Here is a 13,181-nt window from a genome sequence, read left to right on the forward strand (position 1 = left end):
CAAATGTTTGGGAGCCTATTTTAAAACATCACCATATGAGCAATACAATTTAATGATTGATTAAAGATTATGGAAACTATAATTCGCTTATGTATTGTGTTGTACAATATATATATATATATAAATAGTAGATTTTCCAGATAACATACTTCAAAAACAAAACATAGTGGTATGTGGGGCTTAGATATGATGTTATGAATGTATGGCTGTCGGCAATGTTCAAAAGCACATGGAAGTTAAAAACAGTCAAAACAAGGTAAATCTATAAATATCTTTAATGCATATTTATTTTTAAAACAGTGTAGCAATTCTGTTTACTCATCCCTTAAAGTAAATGGCTACTAAAGTATTTGTGTATGTATAATTTTACATCAATTTCAGAGGGACCAGCAGTAAATATTCTTACCTGTTTGCTGGTTTAAAAAGAAATGCAGCATTAAGCTAACAAAGTGCTTTAATCTAATGAAAAGTAAATACATAAGTGGGTATATGTTCAGCTATAGTCGGCATACTGCAAAATTCATATAGGTAACAGATGGCTCTGTACATGTATAATTACACATTTGCTGAAAGCAAATTCTGAAAGTTGATTGCAGTAGCACTAAAACTTTTAAAACTGTTAGTAGAATTTCAGTAAAAGCTAGTAATCAATCTGTGTGCTTAGGCATGTTTGTATGTCCAAAAAAACAAAAAACTAATTCTTAACAGGTTTTGACTTTTTTTTTTTTGCGCCAAGCAGTGATTACTACCATTAGTGACCACTAGATGTCGGTTCAGTCTTGCAGTCATTAACTTTTTTTTATGCAAACAATTAAAAGGACTTTTCCCAGAGCAGCCATACTCGTTTAGAAAAATACTTGAAAGCTATGATAAAGCTATTGTAGAAAACAGATAGGGGGAAAAGCTTTCTGCATACATTTGAAGGCCATTTCTCCAGGCTAAGGCTTTTAAGACAGTTATCCTCGAACAAGATCTATCTTGGGCTTTCACCACTTGCTTTGTCCTCTTGTTTCTCCCATACTGTGACTAGACAGTCCAATCAAAACTCAACTCGTGTGTCCTGACTCTTCAACATGCAGTCTCTGTACTTCCTGAAAAAGAAATATAATTATAATGATCATTTGCATGGTTCTGTCTGTATTTGATGAACGAACTAAAATAACCAGTGAATGCTTCCTTACTTTCTTGCTTCTGGTTTCCTAATGATTGTGCTCGCTGACCAGCAGGATGCACTTGATCACTTTGCCCGTTAACTTCAACCCTCGTTATTTGTTTATCTGTCAAGATCTCAGTCTTATCCGGCGTTGCATTCTCTGTCTTGTCGGGAGGATTTGTTCCATGCACTGGTTTCTTAGCAACAGGGGGCGGCACCTTAATTGGCTTCTTTGTCCCATTTGTAACCATTGTCCTGGCTTGGTCAGAAACCTGCATTATCTCAGCTGCAAGACTTTGTTTTAGGCTTGCTTGGATTTCAGGAGAAGTAGGCGTTTCAATGATAACTTTCTTTGTACTTTTTGAGAAGATAAAGCTGGCTGTAGATGCAGGGGACTTGTGTAAGTCACAGCCATCTGGTGTTTTAGGGGATGGCACATTTGAGGAAAAGCGCAGATTGAGCATTGCAGGTGCTCCACTGGAGGACATTGCAGCAGTCTTCATACGTATGGCCTCTTGAAGACGCATGGATGGGACTGTGGCTTGAGCAGGAGATGATTTAGCAGGTGAGTTGGACTTCAAGGTCAAGGATCTGCGAATAGGCTTTTGTGGAGTTGTTTGACTAGTAATACCATGATCCTCATTTGTTGTGGCCTCAGAGCTTGGTTTGGTGTCATTGTTAACTTGATCTTCACCTACATTTACAGATCTTAGTCGAACCATCTGAAGCAAGGAAGGTGTGACGAGTGGAATGTTGGCATCCTCCTTTGGAATAGGTGTGCTTTTGTGACGACAAAGCAGGTCTTTGCTCCGGCTGTCTTTGTTTATGAGGCTCAGTTGCCTTCGGAAGTTAACAGTGGATTGGTCTTCCACTGGATGTGGAGGTGCAAGCGGCACATTAGTGGAATCTGCTTGGGTATCAAGTGATTTTTGCCCTGATGAATCTTGTGCTGTTGCCATTTCCTCCCCTTGTACAAGTTCATCTGTTAAAAGAGAGGACATTTCAGTAGGAGCTACAGTTTCCATACCACCTTTGTCCACAGAGAAGTGTGGGACATTGTTACAAGGCTTATCTTCTTGCCTGTCCTCCATATCATTTTGTACAGTTCTTGCTGGCAGAATGGTCTGTATTTTGGAGTCTTGGCCTGGTTTGCTAGCCATATCTGAGGAATTAGATGACCTCAATTCTATGTTGTCCTGCTGTTCACAGGACTCTTTGTGGCAATTGACAGATACCTCCGAAAGGGGTTCATGGATGAACGAGGGAGGTGGTGGGGGGAAGTCAAGTTCCTCTTGTTCCTCAAACATCAAGTCAGTTGATTCTTCCATTGGTGGCGGTGGTGGAGGCCAAGAAGACTCTAAAAGAGTCACCTGTTCCTCTGTTTCTTGCTTCTGTTCCTCTTCATCAGATGGTGGTATAGACCCTGTGGAGGATGACGTATTTTTACTAGGTGGGGGTGGAGGGTGGTGTTCTGGAGGTGGAGAAGGAGGAGGAGAAATGCCATTGACCTCAGGTATTTCTATGCCGAGAGTTTGCAATTGTTTATGATTGAGAATGTCCTTAACAATGCAGTTTCCTTTGTTTTCCTTACTGTTTTCATCATTCCTTGGGATGCATGTTGTGCTCACAATTTCAGGACTTGTTTTGACTTTACAGTTTGCTTGTGACAGCATAGTTTGGTCAATTTCGATAGTTGGTACCTTTGTTGAAGGGAGTATTTGGCTTTCTCTTTCCTTTTGATCCTCTACAGTTCTCTGATCTTGTTTATGAACATTCTGGTTTACATCTGAGGGGATTTTTGTACTTTCTAGTCCATTTAGCACATTGTGTAATGTTGAGCTTTCATTATGCCTCAAATCTGGAGGTTCTGCCATCATTTGTTCATGCACTTGTGATGACAAAGAGTCATTTTGTTCTTTTACAGCTTCTTTGTTCTCTAGTTGGATACCTGACTTTATTTCTTCTGCCGACTGTATCTTTGGGGTCATTTGTTCAGTGATTTGTATAGAATTTGTGTTTTGATTTTTACCTATTAATGGCTCTTTTTGCTGTTTTTGAAGCTGATGTAACCTATGGGGGTTTGGACCTGGGCCACATAATAGTTCAACTGTGCGTTTATTGTGAATCCAGGTTTCAGGGGGTGGGGGAGATGGGGCTTTTACCTTGGGTTGAGGGGGAATGTTGAACAGTTCCCCATGGGGAATAGTTGGGTGTGTCAGTGTCACCTTGTTTTTCCCTTTTGTAACAGTTGGGGAGCACTTTAATGGCTCTGATGGAGTTGTGTTGGTTTGATTGTCATGATGTGCCTTGTCTGATGTGACCGAAGATAGAGATGTCATTGATGAAGAGACCGAAACAACCGGCGAGGTCCGTACACTTGTTCTCTCAGGCTTTGAAGGCTTAACTCTTCTCTTTCCAGGTGAGGAGGGACCGACCTCTTTAGGGGAATGCGTAGGTGTCCCACTTTGGCTTGAGTATCCACTCGAAGGAGACAAAGTCCTATCAAATTTGTTTTCACCAGCTTCTTCTCCAGTTTTCTGTGGGGAAGAGTTACCTGATCTGACATGACATCTAGTAAAAGCTTGATCAGGACTAAGTGGGCTGCATTCTCTTGATGAGCTGAGCACTGAAGAATGGACAGAACTCTTTTCATTATTGGTGGACTGCTGGTCTTTTGGACCACTAAGATCTCTACCTGTTTGCCTATCATCTGGGGCCATATTGTTTTGACTTTTTATGTCTGCCAGTTCCCTTGATCTCCACTTAAGTTTTTCATGGTGCAGAGAATAGGTTCTCTGAGGTGGTGCTGGTGGCAATTTTGTCTTCGTTACAGAAAGACTACGAGAGAATGAATGGCAGTTTCTGACATTTTCCCCTGCTTCACTCATCTCCCTGTGGTCTAATCTGTGATTTGTACCATTACTGTTAGAGCTTTTACAACTGCCTGAGCTTGTAACACTAGCATCCTTTGGGATCAAATCAGAAACTTCTTTGGTGTTGTCAGGAACAAATGTTGGTAGACACTTTGCTTTTGAAGAGATTGTGGAGGAGGTGGAGACGATCGTCCCAGATGATTGGGAATGGCTTCTGCTAGCGGTAGTTGGATCTTGATTTGTGCCACTTCCAGATCGTGAAGAAGCTGGACTAGCTGATGCTAAACTACTCTTGCTAACTGTACTTGTACTGCGCCGGCTGTGATCATGATTGATTTCAATGATGTCTATTGCAGCAGGCAGAATTGCGTTTGGAATAATCTTAGATAAATAAGTTGCCTGTGGCGAAATAGACATAACAGGACCTTGAGGCTCATGCAGGAAAGAGGAAGTGGTCATCCCTGGTACAGCAAGAGACTTTGGCCTCTGTGTAGGGCATGCTCCAATCCCAAGCTTTCGGTTTAACTCATCTTGGTAGACAGAATGGATGTGGTTTATTAGAAACTCCTCATCTCTTGATGTCTGAAGAACCTCAATGTTCTGCAGGTGTACACGAGCCCCTTCATGATCTACTGAAGGAAGCTCTCCATTAATTGTTGGGATGACCACTCTGCCACAGAAATCATCTTCACGATCATGTTCTCCATTTGGACGCTGCTGGAGTGTAGTTCCTCTTGCCATATCTTTAATAGAAATAAAACAAAAGTAATATATTTCTTCTGTTTTAGACATAACAGTGTGTGTAATCTCATATATCTGTCATTTCCATTTTTTCCTGAAAAACAAAAAAACCTGTTTTAATGTTTGAAAATAACATAGTTTTACATGCCCAGTTCTTTTTGGACTTGTTGTGGTATGCCCATTATAGTTGTTCTTCTACTTCTCCTCTTGGTCTTGTCCAGTCGTTTAACTGGGTTCAAGGGTTTAAATGTGGAACCTAAAGGGAGTGGTACAACACACAGAGATTGAGTACAAAGGGGTCTTGAATGTGGTAGTTCCCTTGTTGTCTATGGAGGGTCAGAAAGCTTTTGGATTTCATCAAAAATATCTCAGTTTGTGTTCCGAAGATGAACGAAGTTCTTATAGGTTTACAATGAGATGAAGGATTGATTTAGAACAGTTAATTTTGTATTTATTTATTTTTTTTGGTGAACTAACAAACAAGTTTTTTATTTTATTTAATCTTAATCTTAATCTTTTTTTTATCAAATGTATGACTTTGTGTTTGCATTATAATGTGTGGCAAACGAGTGCACTGTTAAACCTGAAAATGCTTTAGAGGGAAAAAAACAAGAGGTAGTATGTGCCACTAAGCATCGTTGATTTCTAGACCTTGTTAGTGAGTCAGCATTGTATACCTTGACGTGTAAGCACTGGACGTAAGGAGACTGCTGAGACAGTTGACACTGAAATGAAGGAGTGTCCAGCAGTGCTATCAGTCTCAAGTGATTCATCTCTTTCTTTTGAGCTTGTATCTTCCTCTGGCTGTGGAGAAATGGAGGTCATCAGTAAGTTGTAAGTGATCCATTAAAAGGTTCAGTATATGCATATACATTTACATTTTAAAGAGTAAAGTGACTGAATGAATAGGATAAAAGATAGAGCCTGCATTAAGGTTCAAGACGTTAGTGGCAGCTCCCTTAAAATTACAACTTTTGGAAGTAATTAAAGTTTTATGACTCTGTTTTAATTATATTATTGATTAGATACGGGTCAAAACTGCCAAAATATTTTATTTTTTTAAAACTGCTTTTCATGCTAATCTAATTTTATGTTGGAATAATCTATTGTCTCATATCGAAAAATGAGTGAGTTTTAATACTTTAAAAAAGCAGAATGGGATCCTAAAGTATAGTATATTTGTGGAATTTTCCATGAATATTGATAGACAATCTTTGGAGGCTTACCACAGTCTGATCATCCTGAAAGTCCACACCATTTTTGTTCTCTGCATGGAAGAAAGTTGTACGTCAGAAGGCCAGACTGTGAGCAGTGCATTAAGGTTGTCACAGACCAGTGTTTTGTGTAACATAAGGCTCACCCTCCTGTTGTAGTATCTTCAGTCCTTCCTGTGCCTCAGTATGCAGGTCTTCTAGGTACTGTGGCCTGCTTCCCTCTATGAACACATTCTCCTGGTAGTGCTGGGAGGCCGTGTAGTGTACTGTCAGCTTTCTTGGTTCATTCTGCTTTTGGCCTGCTAAAAATAGAGGGAAAGGGAAGGGCATTGTTATTCTCGTAAAAAATGGATATAATCATTCTCTCAAACATGAAGAATGTGATTATAAAATTGCAGCCGGTTTTCAACGAGAGTTTAAGAAAAGTAGAAAAATAGTGATGCATAAGCAAGACATTTGCTAGAGGCACAAAAAGAACAACATTTACAAATTACCGCTTTCAATTTTTCTTCATTTTGATAGTTTGAAATAAGACTGATTAAAGATTTCTGCAGTCGTTTTGTGAATGAGGTGCAGTTAAAGCTCAGAAATCTGGCTGTCAAGTGCTCTAACTATGCCCATTCTTTCACTATCCAACCTGCTAAAGCTGCCTGCTAATTCTAGTCTGAGAGGCATATGTTGACTGTAGATTTCCAACATGGTAATGGTCTTCACACTCATGCTGTGACAAGGTAATCTCTTCTGATCTTTAATTCCTTGAAATACCAGATTACCCTTTGCTTGCCTCAGTTTAACATATGGCAGCAAAAGAGCCTCTGCATTCACAGGAAGAACTTGTCTTTCTTTAAATATTTGACCGGTTTCATTCTGAAATCACCCGGTCAAGTATTTGTTTATAACCCAACAAGACCAAGCTTAGGAACTGATATAAATCCTCTAAACAAGGACAATGCAGTCACGATCTGATCTGATGAACTAGATTTAATTTACAAATATCTATTATTAACTATTTATTCGTAAAACACGCAAGAATCGCAAACATCAAAGCACTGTGAATTAACTTAATGGCCTTTGTGTCTGACTTGCACTGAGACTCACTGTTAACTTTACAATAGACAGAAACGGGACACTTGAGGGTGGCCTATCGTTGCCTGCTTGTACCCCTATCATCTTCCTTGCGTACCTCCTGAGAGCCTTAAACTACTGGCCATGAGATGAGATGATAACAGGTTTGATGCTTCTGAAAGAGTTAATGAGAGTGTTTTAGGACAGGGACTTTCCCTTAACTGAGATCTTCTCCTCGGACTCTTAGCCATTTATGCAGATTTCTAGCTGTTCACTCAGTATCAACTTTTAAGCTTCTTGTATAGTACACCCCATAGGGGGTGTCAGGTGTCCTGGCACTGACTACAGGCATTGTGGTACAACAGAAAGTCAAAACACACTGTAGACCAGTGCACTGTATGAGTCCTTTTTACAAGTTATTTAAGTTAAAGTTCCATGTTAAATACAACTCGGTTTGTAAAATCATTAAAGGTGTACCTTATACTTCAATATACAGCAAATATTCCAATATTATCTTACTGCCAATTTGTACATATTTTTTGAGGTTGCTCATTTGTACAAATTCATAAGACCTCACTCGTACAATTTTTTTTTTGATGGTTAATGTCCTTTAGGTGTGGTCCTTCATACGAATTCCTACAAATTTGCTACCAAGTAAAATACATACAACGTTTCACAAATTACAAATTAGCCACCTTGTCAAATTTTTGCTGTGAGATCGGGTTGAATATTCACCAATTCAACAACAGACTTTAATTTTTAAGTGGATTTCAGTCAACACATTTGATGTGTTTGATTTTAAAATTGAGACAAGTTTTTATGAAGATTAATTTGTATTTAAGCTGAAACATTCCATTACATTGGTTCATTTTAAGAGTACTAGATGGAAACTGACATTTACAAACAATGTACCCTGGTATAAAGTTATACTGTTAAAATGAAATTAAGTGTGCATGCTAAGGATTGAACTGAACGCGGCTCCTGACCTTGTTACCCTCAGGTTTGAAAAGCCAAAGAAACAGCAATGGTTATGGACTTGAAACCTCATTTTCTTTTTTACTTAAAATAATTATATCTCTCTGTTTGGACACATTAGTATTGAGTCTGGAAATTCATTATGAGAGTTGCCAGCATTTTAAGCAAAGAGAAGCCACCTGTTACATTTACTTTGCAACTTGAGAGTAGCCAATAGCTTTACAACATCTGTTAACACCAGTACTCCAGTCTAGAACAATTTACTAGAATAATCAAGACTAACAATGGAGAGAAAATATAAAAATAAAACCCGTGAAAATTCTTGAGATCCAGCAGAAATATTTTTGTTTGAAGTTGAATAATCAATCACCTATAAATGCATGAATCTACTCACCCTTCTTCTTGAAGATTGAAAACAGAGAAAGAAAGTTTTTACTAATAAAGACCACCATGTCTATCTTGAGATAACAGTCCAGGCAGAGAACATTGTAGTTTGAAAGTGTCTTTTATCTGAATGATACGAGAGAAACTCTCTCACCAAGCGGCATCATGACTAACTCTCCACTTCTTCGGCTGCAGACTAACTGATGTCAACTAGCTGTCTCCCGTGAAGGATAATCAGGTCGGACACAATGAGATCTACTGTGTGCCACCAATCCTCCAGCTGCCCTGATCTTTCCCACCTCTCTTCATCTCCCCGCCCCCCTTGCCTCAGCTTTTGTCAGCATCTTACTGAGTGGTGTCCCCCAATGTGTTGGCTGGTCTCCTCCATCGTGGACTGAATTTGGGATTGGCCTTGACAAGAGAGCCTGGCTAATCTGCCACCCTTAAAATCTGATTGGAAACATGCCACACTCAGATTAGATCATTTGCTCCATGATGTGACCCATAGTAAACATCATAAATAGTAAACAGAAATAGACTTCTTGATATACATATAGTATACTTAATTTAAAGTGTTGACTAGTACTTGTGTGTTACATGAGCTAATGAGCAAAGCTGATTGCAATGGCCTTGTGTTTTAGCAGGTACAGTTGCGATCAAAATTATTCAACCCCCTTGACCTGCAAGACATTTTGCTGCAGTGAACAACATTTTATGAAATCAATTCAACAAATGCATCAGTAAAGTATTAGATTGTAAAAAATTCAAACTGGCTCTAAACATTCATGTTCAAAATTATTCAACCCCCTTTGTGCAGAATCTTTTAGTCTTTATAATCACCAATAAACGCTGTCTGTAAGTGATTAGAAGCTTCTGTCACCTCTCGACTACAGTCCTGACCCATTCCTCGCATGAAAAAGATTCCAGACAACTGATAATCTTTGGTTTTCACATTGCCACTGCTCTCTTCAAATTCAACCAGATATTTGCAATGAGAATTAAGCCTGGAAACTGAACAGGTCACTCAAGTACATTCTATGACTGATCCTTGAACCAAGCAGAAGTAGATTTGGATGTGTACTTTGGTAAGTCCATTGATCATCAGCTTCAGTCTTTGCAACAAAGGCATCACAATTCTTGTCAAAATGGCCTGATACTTCAAAGAATCCATAGCCGCATTTCCACTGTCGGGCCAGTGCGAGCCAGGGCTTAAAGCGGGCCGGGCGGGGCTCATAGCCTCGGGCCAGTAGCACCGAGGCCAGAATAGCGCAGGGTTTCCACAGTGGAGCTTGAAGCACCGCTGCTCGTCACTAAAACACGCCCTTTACACGCCTCTCAGAACAACGTCATGCACCTCATTATTTCACTAGAGAAGTAATCAGAAAATTAAGAAATAAGTCACTGGAACATGCGCGATGACAAAACGAACATGATAAAAGCGGCCGTTTGTTTGCATGCTTTGTTATATATTCAAATTCAAAAGCATGGATGTTTTAACTATAGAATAAGTGATACAGTGATCATATTGATTTAATTTATCAAGACTCAAAATTAATCACACATAAATACACTTTCTATTTTATTTATTTATTTTTAACGCTTATGAAAATAGCCTGCTTATTCAGTGAGTCTGTTTCTGTTTATTTGTAGTCACAGTGGCCTATACGTCACATTAACAATGAATTATATCTTTATTTTTATAAAGGATCCCGAACAAAAACATTATTATATTTTTATAATAGGCAACATGAGCTAAACTCTCGAGACGAGGCTTGTGATAGATAATATAAGTTACTAAATAAATACACGATTGTGATAGAGAATAAGAAGCTGACGTCTGATTTCTTCAAGCGGTCATATTTACCATGTTTACTGTTAATGCCCAGCGTGCATAGTCTTTTTCATCGCTTATAAATATTTCTGCCCTGTATGGTGATTATAATCCACATTGGATCAAGTTATTTCAAACACTCGCTGCTGACTGAAAGTGAGTTTTGAGCTCAACTTATTTAAATAAAGCGTTTAATGCTGGCGTTATCGCGGCTATCTTTCTGAAATGATCCTCAGCGCAGACTCTCTATTTTTATAAAAGCTCCCGAACAAAAATCATTATTATATTTTGATGATATGCAACGTGGAGCTAAACTCACGAAACAAGACGACAGATAAAATGTTACTTAATAAATACACAATTGTGATAGAGAGTAAGAAGCTGACGTCTGATTTCTCCAAGCGGTCATATTTACCATGGTAATGTTAATGTTTAGCGTGCATAGTCTTTTACATCGCTTATAAATATTTCTGCCTTGTTTAGTGATTATAATCCACATCGGATCAAGTTATTTCAAACACTCGCTGCTGACTAAGAGTGAATTTTGAGCTCAACTGATTTTAAAAAGTCTTTAATGCTGGTGTTAAAGCTGTTATCTTTCTGAAATGATCCGCGCTGACGCTCTCTAGACACGGAGAAACTCCGCCTTTGTTCGTAACCCCTCCTCTAGCCCCAGCTGGCCCGCTTTGGCCCAAGGATTTTGTCGGGCCGAAAAAACCTGGCCGTTGGCCCCAAGGAAGCCCCGGCGAGGCACGATTAAGCCCCGGAAGTGACAGTGGAAACGCGACTGGCCCTGGCACGCACTAGCACGCCCGGTCTTAGCTCGATAGTGGAAACACGGCTCATGATTTCCTTCATACAGTCGTGATTTCCACTTCCTTCTACAGTAAAGAAACCCCATAACAGGACTGATTCACCTCCAAGTTTGAGGATGGAGATGGTGTTCTTCTGCTTATGAGCTTTGCCTTTTTTGCAGCAGACATACCGTTGATCCATGGGTCAAAAAAGTTCCAGTTTGGTCACATCACCCCATAAAACATTCCTCCAGAGCTCCACAGGTCTACAAATAAATTTTAGCAAGTTCAAGTCTGCCTTTTGTTCTTCTTGATCTAGAGTGGTATTCTGCAAGATATCTCAACATGAAGGCCATACTTGTCTAGTGTTCTTCTTACACACTGCCTTGAAATGGTTTTCCTCCTTTCATCGGGTCATCTTGCAAGTCTTTGGCTGTACATTGCAGGTTTTTCTCAGTTGCTCTGATTAAACATTTTATGATGTGCTTTTTCTTCAACACCCTCAATGGTTTTCTGGTAAAACTAAGCTAAGGAATAAGGCTGAGAGCTGTGTTTCTAGGAACTGTCAATGTCTAGGAAATCTTCATATAGCCTTAATCTTTCTAAAGTAATACAATATTTATTCTCTTTAGCTTTTGTGAGATCTCTGTTGACATTTTTGCCACTCAACTTCAGCACATGCATGGGCTAACTGTATGTGTAACGGCTCAAGCTAATTCAGTTTTTAATAGAGTTTCTAAAAGTTTAATTGTGTTTTGAGACTGTTTTATTCCCCACCATGCAAATAAGTGATTAAAAAAAGCAATGTTGAATAGGGATTGAATAATTATGACATAGCAGTATTATTAAAAAATCGTATAACTCAAAAATATTACATTATATATTGACAATATCACTTTTAATATGCCAGTGAACTGTTATAGATGCAATTTTGATTTTATCCTGGATCTTCAGAAAGGCTTGTATTTGTAAAGTACTGCAGTCTCTGAGGGGTTGAGTAATTTTGATCGCAACTGTATAATGATCGTTATTTACATAGAACTATGTTTGCCCAAAACTGAAATTTCTGCTGTTCATTCTCAAAATTCTCAGTTACTTCTAACATGTTCTAACCTGTAAAGCACAAAAGGAGATGTTATGAAAAAAGTTCATGCTGCTTTTCTCCATACAAATGAAAGTATGCATACAAAGCTCCAAAAAGATGGCGAAAAACATAAAAATATCATAGATATACATGACTTTTGAATCCATGTGATAGCATTCTGACATTTGAAACTTGAACTGTGTCCTCAGATTGTTTGTATATTTGTTCATTTATCATGGTGTTCTAACTACATATCTTGGAGATTGTTTATTAGTTTCTTAAAAATGCAATGCAATGAGAGGTTTAGTTACAGCTTTATGTATCAGAGAAGAGATGAGCAAGAACAGCAGATGTCAGAAACCATTTTAATTGATTATTTCAGGTTTAGAGTACCATAGCTACTGCTTGGTATGTTTCGTATACTGTACCTCTGCAGGGGTTGCAGCCTGGTTTTGGCACTGAATAGAGACTCAAGTGGAGTTGGCTTAGAATTATGGGCATTGCTTCAAACCGAGACCGAAAGGTCGCTATTTCAGCTGGCAAACGTCCCATTCTTAGCTTTGAACAGAGATTCACCACATCTGCATGTATGAATCATATATCAACTCTTTGAGATGTTTGAGAGGTGAGCTATTATGTTTCTAAGCAGTTGATTATTTTTTTTCATCCTTGTCTTTTTTCAGTCTGTCATTCAGATTTCATTCTGCCTGTTGTTCAATTCCAGAAATCCCATTAATATTTCTCAGGAGAGCCAAAAGACACCATCTGGCACATGGTGTGAGATGAGGGTTGATGCATGCCTTTAAACCACCACCACCAGACCCTTGAGTTTCTTTACACTGAAGCTTTTGCATTCCTAGATACACAGGAAATAAATGATACATAGGCCATTTAATGGTAGATTACAGAAGCATAACCTAAACAATCAGCTGATTTTTTTATTTTTTATTTCAGTTTTATTTTAGTTTTAGTAAAAAAAAAAAAAAGTTTAATATTTTATTTGACAAAATTTATATTTCATATGATTTCATATTTATATTATAGTTGTATTGATTTTTTTTTTTCAA

General features: G+C 38.5%; 1 protein-coding gene across 3 annotated transcripts in view; it reads right to left on the reverse strand.

Moving 5' to 3' along the window:
* Nucleotides 1-257: 257 nt before the first annotated feature.
* Nucleotides 258-13,181, reverse strand: part of kiaa1522 (KIAA1522 ortholog) — a 46,176-nt gene continuing 33,252 nt past the window's right edge. For 2 of the 3 annotated variants that reach the window (XM_052584902.1, XM_052584904.1), the window contains 6 exons: nucleotides 6,128-6,283; nucleotides 5,994-6,034; nucleotides 5,445-5,571; nucleotides 4,916-5,023; nucleotides 1,182-4,769; nucleotides 258-1,091 (listed from right to left, as the gene is read on the reverse strand). In XM_052584902.1, the coding sequence (XP_052440862.1) occupies nucleotides 1,069-1,091; nucleotides 1,182-4,769; nucleotides 4,916-5,023; nucleotides 5,445-5,571; nucleotides 5,994-6,034; nucleotides 6,128-6,283 (4,043 nt within the window). In that variant the 3' untranslated portion in view covers nucleotides 258-1,068. The remainder of the gene's footprint in view (nucleotides 1,092-1,181; nucleotides 4,770-4,915; nucleotides 5,024-5,444; nucleotides 5,572-5,993; nucleotides 6,035-6,127; nucleotides 6,284-13,181) is intronic. The other variant, XM_052584903.1, reaches the window with a different exon arrangement.

The sequence above is a fragment of the Carassius gibelio genome, chromosome B19 (genome assembly GCF_023724105.1).
Source record: "Carassius gibelio isolate Cgi1373 ecotype wild population from Czech Republic chromosome B19, carGib1.2-hapl.c, whole genome shotgun sequence".
Lineage (NCBI taxonomy): Eukaryota > Metazoa > Chordata > Actinopteri > Cypriniformes > Cyprinidae > Carassius > Carassius gibelio.